This window comes from Pinus tabuliformis, chromosome 2_2 (assembly GCF_031772625.1).
Source record: "Pinus tabuliformis cultivar Carrire ecotype Pingquan chromosome 2_2, CPIR1, whole genome shotgun sequence".
Lineage (NCBI taxonomy): Eukaryota > Viridiplantae > Streptophyta > Pinopsida > Pinales > Pinaceae > Pinus > Pinus tabuliformis.
Window position 1 is genome coordinate 819790579 of NC_142300.1, and position 19778 is coordinate 819810356.

The 19778-nt window shown below is 35.4% G+C and overlaps 1 protein-coding gene across 1 annotated transcript; it reads right to left on the reverse strand.

The window, feature by feature from the left end:
- Positions 1-412: 412 nt before the first annotated feature.
- On the reverse strand, positions 413-4050 carry LOC149195491 (copper transport protein ATX1-like). Its single transcript, XM_089405339.1, has 3 exons — positions 3896-4050; positions 1018-1093; positions 413-653 (listed from the first exon to the last, which is right to left on the reverse strand). Exons 1-3 carry the CDS (start codon positions 3902-3904, stop codon positions 511-513), a joined length of 228 nt encoding a protein of 75 aa, XP_089261465.1. The 5' UTR covers positions 3905-4050; the 3' UTR covers positions 413-510.
- Positions 4051-19778: the final 15728 nt, after the last annotated feature.

Consider the following 19778-nt stretch of genomic DNA (forward strand, 5'->3'; position numbering starts at 1 on the left):
TCGCATCAGAAAGTGGCAATAACATGCACTTCATGCCTTTGGGCTCTATAGAACATTCTCTGATAGATGACTTGAAGACAATATTGTAACAGTCAAGAATATTCCATGGTCATGTGCATTTCTTTAAGCATATGTTTGCACTGGCTTAATTGTGTATGAAAACAAAAGGGAGATCACATCCTTAAAAACTAATGAACCCAATTCATTCATCAAAGGGTCTTAAACCAGGGACCAGCTGGCTATTAATAACACCTCCACCAGGGATGCCTTTAAAGACCAGGGAATACTCAAAAATGAATTGTATTATAATAAACTGCTTAATGGGGAATGAGTTTAAAGAGCCTAGTGATACTCAAATGTATTTGATCATTATATGCAGAAAGTGTAGATACCTCAAATTTTAGTTGAAATATACACAAGCCCAATTTATTAGAAATATTATTAAAAGTGCCTCAAAAAAGCATGTTCAATATATGTCCATATCTATATTAAAACTGAGAATATGCACCATCACTTGGTGGCATCCTTCTCTTCTGGCCAGAAGGATGTTTCCTTTCCAGTTTTTGAAACAGTTTGCAGAACGGCATCAGGCTTCACGTTCCCTTTCACAGTTACTTTTTGCTCCTTCAAGTTCACATCATACGTTTCCACACCTGCAATCAAGGTCGTGATTACTTGAATAGAATATTACACGGTCCCTACTTCACTCTATGATACATTAAAACACACTGCAGCTTCAGTTAAGTCTGGACCCTTTTTAAATGGAGAAGTAACATGATACAAGTTCAAAAATATAGAGAAGTTTACCACTGTATTTGATTGAAAAGAAGTCTATTCTAAATTTGGACCAGGACAATATTAATAAGTTATCAACAAAAATCTGTATTTTGTATCCCAAATATAAGAAATTAAGAATCAGCTTACACGTGGGAACTCCATAATTTAGATTTACCATGAAGCTTCCATGTTGGCATAAGTTAAAGCATAAAAATGGTAATAAACATTTCATAGCAGTACCTTCCATTTTATTGAGAACTCGTTTTACAGCTCCAACACAACCTTCGCAAGACATGCCAACCTTCAAAACCACTGTCTGCATTGCAATGCTCATAGCTTTAGGGGGAAGGAACAACCGTAAAGAAAATAAAACTTTGTAACACAAATCAGTCAACAGAAATCATTATCATGTAGGTCCTCAATATTTCTTTGCAAACAAAACAACTTGAAACAGACAAGGAAAAACAGGCACTGCAACTTGAAATAGAGTGACACCCTGCATGAGAAGAGGTCACCATTAGTTCCCCCTACCAACTATCTCGTTTAATCAGATTCTATTCCTTCTATGGAAAAGATAATTCAATTTAGGACTGGTTCTCTTTCCAACCTGGGTACCAGACTTCTCCCTATTTTTTATATAAGATGAAACCAAGCCATATCAATTTGAACCCTATATCTTGCTGGCCCGGAATTCATTCCTCCCATGTAGAATAACATTCAGTTTAAAAGGACTGGTTGGCATTACAACCCGGGTACCAGACTTCTCACTGTTTTCAATATAGCTGAAACCAAACTATATAAACAAATGAAACATAGGAATCTCTAGTTGAGCCATATCAATTTGAACCCTATATCTTGCTCGGCCAGATTTCTTTCCTCCTATGCAGAATACCATTCAGTTTAAAAGGACTGGTTGGCAATACAACCTGAGTACCAGACTCCTCACTGTTTTCAATATAGCTGAAACCAAACTATATGAATAAATGAAACATAAGTGTCTCTAGTTGAGTTTTCCTCAGGGAACACCAAAACTAACAAACAGTACTCCAATATATCAACAATAATAAGAAAATTCACTATCCAATGTTTCCATGCTTGCCATAATGAAATTTGAGATATGCCCATAAAATGGTACGAGGCATACACATATACCTTCAAAGCTTAATGAAATAGCGAAGGTTCAAATAAAAAAACTAAATGTATGGAAAACCTTTAATAAAAACATGTAGCTGTCCAATTGACAACTTTTCAACTGGGGGCAAGACGAGCATCTCCATACTATCAGTAATCTCTTTAAGATGGACTGCCTCCAAACAAATAAACCGATTGATAAGGGTTACATTCACAAGTCTTGGGAAAAGGGATGACATCATAGCAAAGATCATTTTGAGTCATAAATTTGGTAGCTATTTACAGACCAAAGGGCTTTCAGGTCTTATCATTTGTAATTGTCATGACATCACTAACCAGTCAACACCGATGCCCACAATTATGGCCCAGACCAACCAGTCTGCCCAACAAGGAATCAAGCCAGCCAAGTGGAAGCAAGTAACCCGAAAGACCCCATGCACATAGTATGGCCCGGACCATCCATTCCACCCAGCCAGGAAGTAAGCAGCCAAGTGGAAACAAGTAGCCCAAAAGTCGCAAGGCAAACAAGCAAGGAAAGCAAGTCAACTCGTATGAGAAACTGGCATCAGTATTCTATGCATACTTATGGCCCTAGTTTTCCCTTTTAAGTTCTAAAGAGATCATAACCAGACATTAGGTCACTTCTCCTATAAGAATTATAAAGATAAGAATTCCAATCCCAATGAACAAATGACTACACAATATCAGAATGAAACACTACTCTCATCAATGTTAAAAAACATGACACAAACTTTACTCCATGCTCTATTTCAGTTCTCTACTTCAAATTTGAAGAATTATATAAGTCAAAAAGTTAAGTGGATTCAAATAAATCTTGCCATGCCTCAAGCAAATGGCGTGGCATGTAATGAAACAAATTCCAAGAACAAGAATATGAAGTACATTGAAGAAGCTTCTAAAATCGACTGGAAATGGCGAAGTGTTTTTCTCTTTATTTGTATCCATGTGTAGGCATTTTAGAACCCAATGGATGAATCGGTAATCTGAGAGAAACAATCAACCAGACAGTAGAACTCAAGGCTTAGTAAATAGGGATGTAAATTGCCTAAACTTCCACATTTTTGCATCATCCTATCCATACTTTCATAGATCCATCTCACATTTCTGCTATAATTTTTTGTCTGACTCCTCAAACCTAGCAAACATTAAAAATAGTTGCCAACTCCCCAACAAAACATTTAACAGTTGTCCAATGTCTCACAGTCAGGACCAGCCCAACCTCGTAAGCCCTTTTCAACATTTTGGGCGTTAACTCTGCAATCCTCGCAGGTATACACAGGGGCATCTCCATATTTTTGGGAGGTTCCAAATCTAAGCGTATGAATCAAATAAATTACAAAAAAATCATATAATAATAACCTAAAAAGCCAAATCCTCCATGCCAACCCTATATACATTCTGACTGGAAGACAAAACAGGAACAGGTTAATGTCATACTGAAATAGTAAGCCATTTATCTATACTATTGATTATGCCCATTGTAACCTATTCCATCAATACATAGACAGACATCCAATATCAAAATATACATTACACAAATCCATGCCAACCCTATTTGCTGCCTGACTTTCTAACTGGAAGACAAAACAGGATCAGGTTCAGACAAAGCCATTTTTCTATACAATTGGCCCATTACATCAAATATATATAATGGTAACATTGCAGAACTGGTTGCTTTGGGTCTGCCTTATTCAAGAAACAATTCAACTTGGAAATTTCTACAGAGACGGCTTTAGCAAGTCCCAAAAAAGGGGGAAAAATGAAAATAATCGGAAATTTCTGCAGAGACGGATTTTGCAAAGCCAGAAAAACCAAGGGAAAAGAAAATTACAGACTTCTAATGAATCCACACGTATTAAAAGATAAAGAATAGAGAGATCAAAGCAGCCATACCTCGGCCATTGTAATGGTCAATGCACAGGAAATTCTAAAAATATGAAGAATAGAGAGATCAGAGCAGCCATACCTCAGCCATTGTAATGGTCAATGCACAGGAAAATCTCAACAGGACCCAATTATTAAGTCTGCTGTGTGCGTGTTGATCCAATCTGAGAAGGGAGGGCTATAAATAGATGTCCCAACTCTTCATAATGATGTTATATATTAATTCTTGCCTGTTTTATTATAATATCTTTTGTTTATTGTGATAATTATATCTCTATTTTGATTTATTTTGGCGCTGTTGTACTGCGGAGGAACTGTCGTCACCGGAGGAGAGCTTGGTCAAGGTTCCATTGTGGGTACGTCTCGGCGTTAGTACAATATGTAAGGAGTACAAATTCATTTACATTTTACTTAGGAATTTTTCCAAGTAAAATTATATTTTAAATAAAATTATTATTATTATAATAGTATTTACAATTATTTAATTTATTTTAATAATAATGGTGTGACCCACTGGAAAATAACCGTTCAACAAATTGAACTAACTATTTTGTACAGGACAAACGCTACACGCAATCTAAAAATAATTACTTTATATTATATATCTCTCTATTTTTTATATTATCAATTTTTATGGGATAAATTATTAAAATAATTTTAAATTTATTTTTGAAGTGGTAAATTTTATTATAATAATAGTAATTTATTGAGAATGTAAAATTTTTGTAATTTATAGTGTTTTTTTAAATAGATTTTCAAGTAAATTATATTTTAGATTTATTAATCTCAGTTTTTCAAATCACTAAGTATGACTCATCATCAGTTTTATGATGAATGTTTTCATCCTACAAGGTTTTATGGTGAATGTTTTCTTCATACAAATTGATATACACTGCAAAGATGCACAATAGTGATAAAATGAACATTAGAGACGAATAAAATAATTAAAATGGGCATTAAAGAATTTGTCGTAGTCTAATGAGATTGTTTTTTGCCCTGAAAGTTATGGAAATTTGGGTCATATTTTGAGAAAATCGGGAAAGGATTTTTGTAAATCCAAGTTACAGTTGTTAAACTTCAAAATTTTAGGTGTCCTAGACGTTTTTGATGGTGTTGAATCCATTTCCACTATCAAAAACACTATTCAAACACTGCCTCTACTAGAATTTTTGAATTTTGGTTGTCCCGACAACTCTTCTGCCTCCATAAACAACTCCAAAGAATTTAGATTAAGATATTAAGTTTAATAAAATAGTGCTAATTATACTTAATAAAAAAGTATTTAAGGAGAAATTGTCAATATTATCAAAAAGAAAGACTTCCCCTAACTTCTCCTAACTGGTTAGATATTTAACTAATAAAATATTAATATTTTTTTATATATTATCATTATAAGAAAAATCCAATAAAATGATGATTGATAAAAGTCAACTTACTTATTTTAATAATTATTATAATTAAGGAATACTTTTCTCTAAACAAAATAAATAAATAAATAAAAATTAACAATTAAAAATAAAACAAACAAATAAATAAATATAAAATTGAATATCATCTTAAATAATCAAACATTAGTAAAGAGAAGTGAATAAAAATACAAATAAAAAAAGGGGGCTAGAGATAACAAAACAAAAGGGAAAAGATGAAGGAGAAGGAAAAAAGAGATGGGATCCAACAACCGCTAATTTTCCAGCCTCCCTAAACTTGTGGTGATGGAAATGATCAATCCTCGCAATGACCTAGGACTCTTCCAAACAAATATGGTGTTTTGTCTTCCAGCCTCCCTACAGTGTCTTATATCAGCAACATGCTCTTGAAGTCTCTGATTTATAGATCGACCTGTTTCCCCAATGTATGGGGTCCCACAAGAACAGGGGATCAAATAGACACCTTTCATGTTCTTAGGGTCCAACGGGTCTTTAACGGATTTGAGGGAACCATGAATGGTGTTCAAGGGTCTAAAGGTCGAAGAGATCTTATGCTTCTTCAAAATACGAGCTATTTTTTCAGTAGTACCCTGGATGAAGGGAAGTTGAACATTTCCAATCAAATCACTAGGGTCTATCTTGAAGAAATAGTATTTTAATTATAAGGTCAAGGTTAAGTTAGACATTAAATTGATTTATGAAACTTTCTTCTTTGTAGAATACATGACTAACCTCACCCAACAATTTTATTATAATTTAATTTTTAATAGTGCTTAGAGACTTTCTCCAACCCACTATAGAAGAGATGTAATGTCTTGTACTGTCATATAAACATTTTGATTCCATCATATAAAAATAAAAATTAAATTAAGAATTAAAATAAAATTGAGGTAAAATAGTCAATTTACCATTGGTGGTAGTTATGCTTCAGGTTTTGAAAACACATGGTTTCCATGAAAAATCAAATTTCTTGAGGCGCAAACCCCTTTTAGAGTGAAAAGAAATATAATCATTTTTGACCCTTGGTAGATCGAGAGTTAAGATGGATTTAGACTAGTTTATAACAAGAGTGGTTCGTTATTTACTGGTTAGAATTATTTGAGTGAGATTTTGGTTCAAAGTTGGATAGCTACCACTATAATCCTTATAATTCAAGAGCTCACAAGAGGATTGTTATTAGTAAGGGTGCATATATCCTTATAGGGATAAAGTGTTAATATGTTTTGATATAGTTCATCTGAATTCATCACAGTGAGCAATTTTGGGTCGACGTTTGGAACCTCCCAATGTGGTTCATCATTAGGGCAATGTGTTGAAAATGGCAACAAGAAATGCTAAAAATAGCACTGCTATAAATAGCAGTTTGGGTACCGTGCTGGATTGAGAAACAGGAAATGAAAAATGGAAGTGCTAAAAATAGAATTGCTATTTTTCGCAGTTCAAGATGGATTCCTATTTTAGTCAGTCCCTGGACCAAAAAATAGGAAGTAGAATTCGAATTTGAACTTAACAATTGTTTGAAAATAAATTAATTAATTCTCCATGAGTTAATTAATTAAGGAAAATCAAACATGAAGTCTATGTGAGGACATGCAACAGTTTCTCTATTAATTGAGGAATTTATACATCAGTTAAAGAGATAAGGATGAGTTCTAATTTGAGTTGTAATTAGTTGGCTCAGTTAGCTGAGTCAAGTCCAGTTAGATTGATTTAAACAGTTTGTTTAAATTAATGTGAGTTCAATTAGTTAATGCATACTTGCATATAACTATTGCACTTCAGATAACTGAAGATTCTCTCATGAATAACTCATGCATGTCAGTTCAGACAGAGACCCAGTTGAGATCAGAGAAGGGACAATGTATTATCAATTGGATGAATATTTTTCCTATAAAGGAAGCTCATCCATGATGAGGATTTATCTCCTTCAGGACTGCGTAGTTGGATCAAAGGTTAGTGAGTGTGTGAAGAGGCCAATTCACACAAGTGGTTGCACTGGACCCCAATTAGAATTGCGCAAAGAAATAGGAGGCTTGGAGGGTAGAACAGAGATTAGATAGAGGCCTTTAACTGTCTACGAGCAGCAGAGGTATTGTAGAGAGAGCAAGATAGCTTTTGAGTTGACTCTTTTTGTAATACTGGCTTTATTTCCACTTGTATGATAATACACAGTTGGGGTTTTAGGCTGAGGCTTTCCCCGGGTTATATCTTTTGTGTTATGTGTGATTGATTTCTCCATATTAGTTATATGTGTTCTTATTGATGTTGCTCATGTTCGATTAAGCTTCCACTAAATTGGTTATAGAAGTAGATCAAGTATTTTGCTTTAGTCTATTGCATTATCAGGTGATCTACAGTGGAAATTTCTACATGCTATCGGAGCTAGCTAATTTGTAGAAAAATTCTACATGGTATCAGAGCACAGGTGATCAAGGAAGAACAGTATACAAGAAGGGAGAAGTTGAAGTTTGTGATTCATGAATATAGAAATCGAGTTCTTATCACATCTCTATTTCACCTATGGCGTTCAATGGTTTGAGACTCGAATATGCCCTTAATGGTAGTTCGAATTATATAGCCTGGAAGGATCGCATGGAAGCAGTACTAGAGGATAACAGTCTAAAGGAATTCATTGATCAAGAAGTCCCCAAGCCGACTGGTGCTGCTGAATTGGCTGAATGGAAGAAATGTGTGGCTAGAGCAAGGAGAATCCTTCTGGAGGGAGTTTTAGATCACATAGTCTCGAGTCTCCATGGGAAGGAGACACCATTTTCAATGTGGAAAACATTGAAAGATCTATATCAGAATAGCAGTGATTAGAGGAAGTTGGCACTGAAAGACAAGCTTCAGAAGATCAAGTGTGAAAAGGGCGACACGATCTCTACGTATCTGAACAAGCTCACCACATGCAGGGATGAGCTTGGAAGTGTAGGGATCGCGACAACTAATGATGACATGGTGAGTCTTGCACTCCTCGGTCTTCCTAAGAGCTAGCATAGCTGCCAGGAATCTATTAATGGAAGAGAGAAACTGCCAGATTGGGAATGACTTTGGTCGGATTTGATGCAGGAGGAGATAAGAAGAAGCACCAGATATGGTTCTTTATCCATGGAGGATGAAGAAAATTGTGCCTTAGCGAGTAAGGCGAAGAAGGGGAAGGAGAAGGTTCTCATTCCGAATCCAGTTCTTCCCATGGTGGGAAGAAGTTTGACAAATCGAAAGTGTGATGCTTTCGTTGTCATGAGGTGGGCCATTTTGCTACAAATTGTCCACTGAGGAAATCCAAGAAGGGATCCGTGGAAGGATCAGAAGGTGAGGCACTGGCCTCACAGTTCGAGTTGGATTTCACACTGTTTGCATGCATGGTTTCATCCATGGTGGGAAGTGGTTGGTTTCTTGACAGTGGAGTTTCTTTCCACATGACTGGCGACAAGAGTTTGTTCAGTACTTTGGAGGAGAAAGATCTCCAGATACTCATAGCGATGGATAATGATGAAAAGTATAGTGTCTCGGGTGTAGGCACAGTTATTTTTCAGAGGGAGCATGGAGCTCGCCTTACCTTGACCGATGTCAAGTATGTACCAGGACTGAAGAGAAACTTGGTGTCGATCGCGATGTTGGAAGACAGAGGCTATGATGTAGTCTTCAATAAGGGAAAGGTTTTCCTTAGACACATCATCACTAGATAGGTGAAGCAGATCGGTTCACGAGTCAAGAACCTGTATGCTCTTGAGGTTCAAGATGCATGCAAAGCCTTGAGGAGCAAGGCAACTGATGGAGACTTGGTGGTTGAGAGGGAGAGTACATTACCTCTCAACATGCAGTGCCAGAAGAAGTCTCAGACGATTGTGGAGGAGCTACAATTGGTGAAGTAGCTTCAGGAGGTTCTGAAGCAGCCACAATTAGAGAAGCTGAGAGGAGATCGAGTAGAGACATCTACTCATGCAGAGACCTCCAATAGGGGGAAACTTCAAGCCAGGTGGGCAGAGGGATCACATGCAGCCATACCTCCAGGTAGGAGGTGGGGTGATGTGGAGTGATCGTCCCAAGGAGGAGGGGCAGGATCCTTGAGGTACCCAACCTCTTTGATTCGAATTTGCTATAGGAGCCCCGATGAGGAGTAGCAGGACTGGATGATTGGGTAGAGACAGATGCGGATGGAGTGGCTGAGAGAGCTACAGTGCATGAGTCCTAGGACCGTCTAGAGCTAGCAAGCTGCAACAATGCGAGAGGCACAAGAGTGTTGCACTAGTGCAGGATGGCACAGAGAGGCTTGCAACGATGTGAGATGCATGCAGTGTTGCAGTAGCTCAGAGGTCAAAGAGGGAGCACTTGTCAGCAGTAGGTAGAGCTTCAGCTTCAGAGTATCTTTCTGGCCCAACAAAGAGGTCAGTGGGGAGTTTTTTTGTTTCTAGAGTTGCTGGAGCAACCACACTTGGTAGAAGTGTTGCATGCAGCACATTCCAGATGTACAGGATCGGGTTCGAGTTGAATGTCTTTCTTGTTGAGAGGAAGTGTTGAAAATGGCAACAAGAAATGCTAAAAATAGCACTGTTATAAATAGCAGTTTGGGTACCAGTGCTGGATTGAGCTACAGGGAATGAAAAATGGAAGTGCTAAAAATAGAATTGTTATTTTTAGCAGTTCAGGATGGATTCCTATTTTAGTCAGTCCCTGGACCAAAAAATAGGAAGTAAAATTCGAATTTGAACTTAATAGTTGTTTGAAAATAAATTAATTAATTCTCCATGAGTTAATTAGTTAAGGAAAATCAAACATGAAGTCTATGTGAGGACATGCAACAGTTTCTCTATTAATTGAGGAATTTATCCATCAGTTAAAGAGATAAGGATGAGTTCTAATTTGAGTTGTAATTATTTGGCTTATTTAACTGAGTCAAGTCCAGTTAGATTGATTTACACAGTTTATTTAAATTAATGTGAGTTCAGTTAGTTAATGCATGCTTGTATATAACTGCTGCACTTCAGATAACTGAAGATTCTCTCATGAATAACTCATGCATGTCAATTCAAACAGAGACCCAGTTGAGATCAGAGAAGGGACAGTGTACTATCAGTTGGATGAATATTTTTCCTATAAAGGAACCTCATCCATGATGAGGATTTATCTCCCTCATGACTGCGTAGTTGGATCAGAGGTTAGTGAGTGTGTGAAGAGGCCAAGTCACACAAGTGGCTGCATTGGACCCCAATCAGAATTGCATAAAGAAATAGGAGGCTTGGAGGGCAGAACAGAGGTTAGATAGAGGCCTTTGACTGTCTATGAGTAGTAGAGGTATTGCAAAGAGAGCAGGATAGCTTTTGAGTTGATTCTTTTTGTAATACTAGCTATATTTCCACTTGTATGATAATACAAAGTTGGGGTTTTAGGCTGAGGCTTTCCTCGGGTTATATCTTTTGTGTTATGTGTGATTGATTTCTCTATATTAGTTATATGTGTTCTTATTGATGTTGCTCATGTTCGATTAAGCTTCCGCTAAATTGGTTGTAGAAGTAGATCAAGTATTTTGCTTTAGTCTATTGCATTATCAGGTGATCTACAGTGGGAATTTCTACACAATGATGATATGTTATTATGTTTTTCAAGAGAATAAAGCAACATGTCTTTCCAATGATAAAATATTGTTACATGTTCCAAATAAGCTTCACAACCCTTAGGATATCTCAAAAAAGTCAACTAATTACACACATAGTGTCCAACAAAAATTTGATAAAGTAACAAAGCCGTTAAAGATCAAATAGACCATTTGTCTAGCAAGGTTACCAGAAGGGAAGTATGGGGCTGAAGAGCCTAGTATCAGTCAACAGAAATCCCAAAAAAGTGCCTTCAGGAGAAAGATTGCAAAAAACAAAGAAACCAAGAAAGCCCCGAGAGATGGAAAGAGCTCTTCAAAAAGAGAAGAAGCTCGAGTTGTTGATGATGCCATTGTCAAGAAATTTGTAGCCCATCTGTCCATCACAAGCAGAGACCCCCCCTCTTGGATAGGGAATTTGTCAAGGAATTTTGTTCCCTATAAATATGGTAGAAAGAGATGGAGGAGAAGGATGTCATCATGGCCTAAATACTCTCCATCCAGTGGATAAGAGAGGGGAAATATATCAGAGATTGCCCATTTATCCAGTCAGTGGAAAAGTTTGAGTCCCTAACAATCAGAATGTGTTTGACATTCAGCCATGCCGCACAACAAATCACCCCCCATAATGCCAACATCTCTGCCTGAACATTTGATCCTTGACCTTCAGACCAAAAGAAATGGTATGCGAGAGAGGGGTTGAACTTGATAATGGCCCCACACCCACACTACCCATTTGTAGTAATGCCATCAAAGAAACCTATGGGGAAGGTTTCGAGGTTCTTGGGAGTCCAATTGCGCACATGGGAAGAAGGCTTCACATGGCCAATCTCCAAAAAAAAGGCAGCAATGGACAAAATAGTATTCCCCAAGTTTGGAAATTTATTCTGAAATATAAAGGTGTTCCTACTATGCCAAATTCCTTAGAAAATGTATAGAGGGAGCACCCTGTAAGCCCGATTGTGGAGAGACTAGCTTTGAAAGCAGGCAACAATATAAATTTTGATCACCTATGAGTTGATTTTTAGAATACTAAAAACCTCCCTCCAAACCGAGATTGCTAAGGGGAAGTTCAGGAAAATATGGTTTACATCCTCATATGCGGATTTGCACAGTGGACAAGGTCTAGGCCTAATGATCCCTTTCTTGATTAAATTCTCCCAAGTGAGTATTCTATTGTGGGCCACAAGCCAGAAAAAACATTTTAATTTCGTTGGAGCTTTCCACCGCTATATGCTAGCAATCCATTTGTGCTCATGGTTTGGTTGATTGCTCCTCATAATAAATGAGCAGATGTCCTTTGCATAAATAAGACTACTATCGAACAACCATCCAAAGTAAGGGTATCAACCTGATCTTTTAATACAATCCCAGCTTGGCATAAGTGATAACGATAGCTCAAAACCATATCTGGGAAATCGATAATGATATGGGTACAGGGAACAGATATGGTGATAGATCTGAAGCAAAAAGCCCAAAACACCACAGGTATTTCTACTTCATCACAGAGTTTAATTTTTTTCGGGAAAGTGCTACAGGAAGAGATCCATTTGAAAGATTATGGGATTTAAAGAGATTGTAACATTATCCAGAATTTAAGATTACGAGGTGGTGCCCCAAGAGCAAGCACACCGAATAGACCATCATTGACAGACAAGGGTCAGGCTTCCTTCAACGATGCATTAAGAGGGAAAGCTGCCACACAGGACAAACAAATCCCAAATCTGACAATCCCAAGTCTGTACATTGTAGAAAAGATGGAAAAAACTCCAAATTTGTCCATCGAATTACCAAAAGTAAGTGATCTCTTCAATACTTCACATGTAAAAGCCATTATTTGTCGATTTAATGGTTACTGACCAAAATCTGAAGAGCTTAGTGAATGGATCCACCTCATGGTTTGGTTGATTGCTCCTCATAATAAATGAGCAGATGTCCTTTGCATAAATAAGACTACTATCGAACAACCATCCAAAGTAAGGGTATCAACCTGATCTTTTAATACAATCCCAGCTTGGCATAAGTGATAACGATAGCTCAAAACCATATCTGGGAAATCGATAATGATATGGGTACGGGGAACAGATCTGGTGATAGATCTGAAGCAAAAAGCCCAAAACGCCACAGGTATTTCTACTTCATCACAAAGTTTAATTTTTTTCGGGAAAGTGCTACAGGAAGAGATCCATTTGAAAGATTATGGGATTCAAAGAGATTGTACCATTATCCAGAATTTAAGATTACAAGGTGGTGCCCCAAGAGCAAGCACACCAACTAGACCATCATCGACAGACAAGGGTCAGGCTTCTTTCAAAGATGCATTAAGAGGGAAAGCTGCCACACAGGACAAACAAATCCCAAATCTGACAATCCCAGGTCTGTACATTGTAGAAAAGATGGAAAAAGCTCCAAATTTGTCCATCGAATTACCAAAAGTAAGTGATCTCTTCAATACTTTACATGCAAAAGCCATTATTTGTCGATTTAATGGTTACTGGCCAAAATCTGAAGAGCTTAGTGAATGGATCTACCTCAACTGGACCAGAGATTGCGATATTTATCTGTGTGCAAAAGGTTTTTTTGTGGTTCAATTTGATACCCAAAAATATTACAATTATGTCATAAATGATGGACCATGGTTCTAGGGAAGGGCGGGTCTCTTCGTAACCCCATGGTTTTCTGGTTTTGACGCAAACTCAATGGTGGTTACAAAAATGTCGGTATGGGTAAGGCTACATAACCTTCCACTTCCTTTTTGGCACCATCAGGTCTTAGAAGGCATAGGGAACTCTTTGGGAAGGTTCCTAAAGACATATCGAGAAATAATGGACAAAGGGATCTTCACCTTTGCACATATTTGTGTGGAGATGGATTTAAGTAAAGGTCTCCTAGATTGTATTAATCTGACACACAAAGATTTTAAGTGGATACAGTGGTTAGATTTTGAAAACATTGCTTTTCGATGCAGGGTTTTCCATCAAACAGGGCATTTGCAAAACACATGTAAACAAGCAAAGAAAAGAACAAAGAAGAGAACAAAAAAGAAAAAAGGATGGCAATTCCCAGAATCCCCTTCATCAGATGATGAGGATGAAGAAATGGATGAAACCCAACAACAACAGGAGACAGAAAAACAACAAGTCTCACAAGAGATGGGAGAAGAAAAGGAGGATGAATAGAACAAAAAATCAGAGATTCTAAATAACTCAGTAGTTATTCCGATTCTTGGAATATAAGTAGAGGGGAATAACAACAATCAAGGCACAGGTGGAACCAAGCGATCTCATGTATCTGAAAGCTCTGATTCAGGAAAAGATATCCCAAACCCTACAAGAAATAATGAGCTAGCTATTGTCACTTATGCTCCATCACTTGGGGTCTAGAAAAAAGTTCAAAAGAAAAAAGGCAAAAAAGAAAAGTCCAGTTTATCTCGCAACTTGTAATTTTAATTTAATTTTCTCTTCTTTGGTAGCTTCGCTACTATGCGTGTGACATGCACACTAGTCCCACGGGACAACCTTTGAATGCTTTATGCATCTACACAATATAACTTTTCATTTTTATTAATAGAAATTTACTGTTTTTTTCCTTGGAAAAAAAAGTGATAACGATAGCTCTCCCATTCTAGCTCCATAACTGGAGGGATTTCCAACTCTGCAACATGTGGCGAGTAGGTAGTAAAGAAACCGCTTTCTGTGGGAGTCTTATATCAGCAAAGAAATAAAGTCCACAATCTTGGAGGAAATGTATTAGGGGAGGCAATAGGATATGAACTTGCTCCAATACAATGATAGCATCAAGTCCAATAGGAATTTTGTTCCTGTATCCGACCTTCCATTTGAGGTTACTACACATCCATGGCTTGGATTTCATGAGGCTATGCCAAATGAAAGAGGTTCTTTTCTTCATCGGAGCCCCATCTCCAATCCACTCTTCCAGATTGGCGTTGTTAAGGTATTTTTCTCTAATGATATCCTGCCATATGCTAGGTCATGAGAAATCCCTCCATAAAACTTTTGTTAATAGAGCCATGTTGAAATTCTTAGTATCTTTGATGCCCCAACCTCCCTCCTCCTTTGGTCTACAAATTTAACAAAATTTGGTAAGGTGAAATTTGGACTTGTTTCCTGAGCCTGCCCATAGGAAATTGGCTAGAATAGAGTCAATATTTCTAATGACCTACATTGGAAAAAGAAATAAGTGCATCCAGAAAATAGAGATGCCTTGGAGAACAACCTATATCAAGAACATCCTGCCACCAAGTGTGATCCATTTTTTCTCCCACTTGGTCAATTTGCTTTGAATTTTCCTTATGATCCATGGCCAATCCCTTTTCAATAGTTGCAAGGTTTCAAGTGGATACCCAAGTACTTGAAACCTTCAACTAAGTTATTGACCCTAATCCCAAATAAGGCTGTGATCTATCTGGTTTCCTCGTCATCAACATCATCTACAATAAGCTATGATTTTTCCTTGTTTATAATGAGACCAAATGAATTCTCAAACTTAGTAATGAAAAGGTGGAAAGAAATCCATTCAGAGAGCTTAGCCAGTCCCATGCATAAGACGTCATCTACGAATAGCAAGTGGGTAAGATGCATATAATTTGTAACTCTGCAACTAGTGAATATGGCGACCATCCTTGTTGTAATAAGTCCTTTGCTCAGTCCATCCATAACCAAAATGAAGAGAAGAGGTGAGAGGGTGCAACCTTGCCTCAGGCCTCGAGAAATCTAGAAGAAAATTGTGGGCTTCACGTTGATCAATTCTGCCATGTTTGTTGTTGTTACACAAGCCATGATCTAACTTATGTGTTGATTTAGGAGACCAATTCTGAATAAGATCAACCTGAGAAAGTCTTGGTTGACCCAATCATATGCTTTGATGAGGTCGATTTTCATCAAACAGGCCTTTAGAATATGAGACTTTATAGAGTGGATGCATTCCTGGGAAATCCCCACAGCATCCTGGATCCTCCTATCTGCAAGAAATCCAAACTGTTCTACAGTGATGTGTTCAGACAACATCTATTTGATTCATTTAGCAATTGATTTAGAGATCAACTTATATACAACATTGCAAAGTGAGATAGGCCTATAGTTAGAGAAATGAGAGGAGTGATATCTTTTAGGAATGAGAGCAAGAAAAGTAGCATTGATAGAACTTGTGAGATGGACTTGTAACTTGGATTCTTCCACCATATCCAAGAGGTTAGACCCCATGAGGTCAAAGAAGAATATAAATAACTCCACCGACCAACCATCTAGCCCCAGGTTACTATCCTTTGTCGGTTATTTAAGGACTCCATGTAGCTCTTATGTAGAGATAGGCTTATCCAAGCCCTCAATGACCTCCTCATTGACCATGCGGGGGAAAATTTGGGAAAATTCCATTTGTTCCTCAATATTAGCCACATCTGGTGTCAAGTATTATTTTTTGAAGTAATGTACAACCTCCTTTTGAATGACCTACAAAGACATAAGAATTTGATCCTCTTCATCCCAAATGTGCAAGATTGTGTTGGCACTTCTTCTCATGGAAGCAACCTTATGGAAATATTTGGTGTTTTTATCACCACCATTTACCCAAGCCAACTTGCTTTTTATTCTCAATTCGTCTTCCTAGAGCTTCAAAATCTTATCCTTACATCCCAAGAGATCCAAAATCGTCCTCTTTACTTGTTTAGAAAAGCAGTCTAGGAACAAAGAGTTCATTAACCTAGCGATTTCTTTATCTATGGTGAGAAGCTCTAGATGATGTTGTTGTTTGTAGTTGGTTGTTCAAGATTTAACCACAGACTTCAAACGCTAGAGTTTGTGAGAGACAATATCCATCTTCCTGAATATTACAGTCTTAATAAGTTGTGTCCAAGAATCTCGTATCTGGTCTATTAGTTCTTATTCTTTAAACTACGAATGGAAAATTTTGAAAAATAACACTCTTGTCTCATGTAAGTGTCCTAATAATATGTTAATATGTAACAATAAGACAATAATAATATGTTAATATATTATGTATGTTAATACGTTATGTGTAACAATAAGACAATATATTAATATATTATATGTGAAAAAAAATAACAAATTATTCACCCAATAATCACTCTTACCAAATACTTTTGATAATAAATTGATGCAATCATGCTATAATATTATATAAAAAAAAAAAAAAAAAAAAATATATATATATATATATATATATAATTAAAATGTATTAAAACATAGTTGTTTTTTCACCAAACTCCTTAATTTCTCATCATGAAAACGAGTTACTTACAAGTTAACATCTCACATCCCATCCTATACTTTCAATCTTACATTATTACTTTTTAAAGTTTTTACAAAATAGGTTACTATAATTGTAAAATTTTATTAATATTATAAATTAATTGAAAACGAGTTAGTTACAAGTTAACATCTCACATCCCATCCTATACTTTCAATTTTACTTTACATTATTACTTTTTGAAGTTTTTACAAAATCCATCCTATACTTTCAATTTTACATTATTACTTTTTGAAGTTTTTACAAAATCGGTTACTATAATTGTAAAATTTTATTAATATTATAAATTAATTTCAAATTAGTTACAAGTTGTCATATCGCATCACATCCTCAATTTTCAAAATTATACTATTACTTTATAAAGTTTATATAAAGCATGTTTTCACCATTATAAAATTGTTATTAATATTATAAATTATTTTCAAATCATTATAGGATAGGATATAATTTTAAAATTATGATATTAATTTATGAAATTTTTATAAAATATTATTTTATAAATTTTTTATCATTTGAATTAATTTAATGATTAAAAGTATGTGTTTTTTTGTAAAGATTGTATATTTAAATTTAGAGAATAGAGTATATACATTTTTATAAATTTTAACATTTAAATTACAAATAAAACTCTGTTCGTAAATAAAAAAGTTTTATATAACAATTTGGTGTTTAGCATAGTCATAACTTTAAAAATACATCATCATTATTAATATAATATTTATATTGATATTATGAATTAAATTTTTATTATATTAATTCTCAAAATAAACCCCTACTCCAAATTTCATAAACTAATTTAATATTTAATTTAATCATAACTTTAAAAATAGATAATTATCATTATAACAATATTTTTATTAATATTATAAATTAATTTATTATTATATTATTATGTGTGATAATAATATAACATAGTCGTTGGAAGATCTGCTGTCCCTATTTAACATGCAGTCATGATCTGGTTTTTCAACTTGTCCTAATGATGAACGCGTAGACAAATGTATCATAATGTGATTTATGGCGAAAAATCTTCTCATAAAACTTAATATGGATCAAAGAAGCCTCAATTCAACAATAATATAATAATTATAAAAAAAAAAACTTAAAAAATTGACTTAGTTTATTTAAATTTCAATTCGTTCTATTTTACAAAGTAATTTCTCAAATATTAAATATTAAAATATTTTATAATATTAATTTTAAATTTTATAAATATTTTAATTTTAATGTTACGAGTATTAAAATATTTTATAATATTATTTTTAAATTTTATAAATGTTTTTATTTTAAGGCTACGATTATAAATTATGTATGAGAACTCTGGTTTATGGGCTAAGGAATCTATAGATTTGAATTTATAATTTCTTACAAGGAAGTAAATATTATTGCACTAATTTATTTGTTAAATATTTTGGTTTAGTCTAATTTGCTCATAATCTGGTAGGGATTTGTTGGAATAACGACTTTGAGTTGTGAACTCCTCACAATTAAGATGTTCATTAAGTGCTAAATCCATTTATACATTCAAAAATACAATTTAAGTAACCAAAAATGAAAACATCTATAAAAATTACATCACCAAATTTTAACAAAAATCTAAAATATAAGACAATAACATTATACCTTTTCATTATATCTTTTATTATTATTATTATTATAATATAGTAAAATTCATAGCCATCATAAATTAATATTAATCATTTATATTTCTATCTTAAAAGCCATCATTGCCCCTTCTCGCTCACTACAGATCTATGTAGTGTGTTGTATGAGATCGTGATGGATTTGGTGTTTTGTTGTAGATTTGCAGTTTGGTTTTCAACTGTCGCGACTCACTTGGTCATTTACAATGGCTACGTGTAGAGTGCTTCAATCTTTGTGGCGGGTCAGGAGTTTATGTTGTTGATTTGGGATTTCTATTGCCTCATCTTAATATTAGATTGGTTGATCTATTCTCTCAGTCAGTTCTATTGAGTTCATTGCTTATCCTTATCTCCAAAATTTTGTCCTATCTCCATTTCAAGGATTTAGCCTTATCACAGGAAAATTCAAGCCTATATTACCTCGAGATTTAACCTTGTTTTAGGAATATCTCGGGCTTGTATTACCTCGTGATTGGACCTTTGTGTAGGGTTAGTTTGGGCCTTATTTAAGCCTAAGTACAGACCACATTTTTAGCCTTGTGGTAGCTAATTTTGAACATATTTGTTACTTGCCCTAGGAGTGTTGGAGCATATCTTGTTGCCCATCTTGAGGTCTACATTTGAAGAAGCCTGGAGCAGCTTTTGAAGTCATCATGAAGTAGACTTTGGAGCCATCTTGGAGCATCCTTTGAATTCATCCTAATGCATCCTTTGGAACCATTTTGAAGCAACTATTTGAACCCTATCCTGAAGCTATCTTGAAGGATTTTTTAGAGCAGTTTTTGACTTAGGATTGGATCTTATATTGAACAATTTTTTAAGAAATTTTTGAAGTGTTTGAAAATGTTGGATCCTAAAAGGATTTCCTTCCTCATTTCTACTAGGTTGGTGCCTATACTTACTAAAGAGGATTAGTGTCCTCAAAACCAGGTTGGTACCTTGGTTTATAAAAGGATTGATGTCCTTATTTGACAGGTTGGCGCTTGAATTTTTAAAGTAGGATTGGTGTCCCCATTA

Coding starts and splice junctions, on each gene's coding strand:
- LOC149195491 (XM_089405339.1), bottom strand. Junction 654..1,017: donor AGTTCTCAATAAAATGGAAG/GTACTGCTATGA, acceptor CCTTGATTGCAG/GTGTGGAAACGTATGATGTG.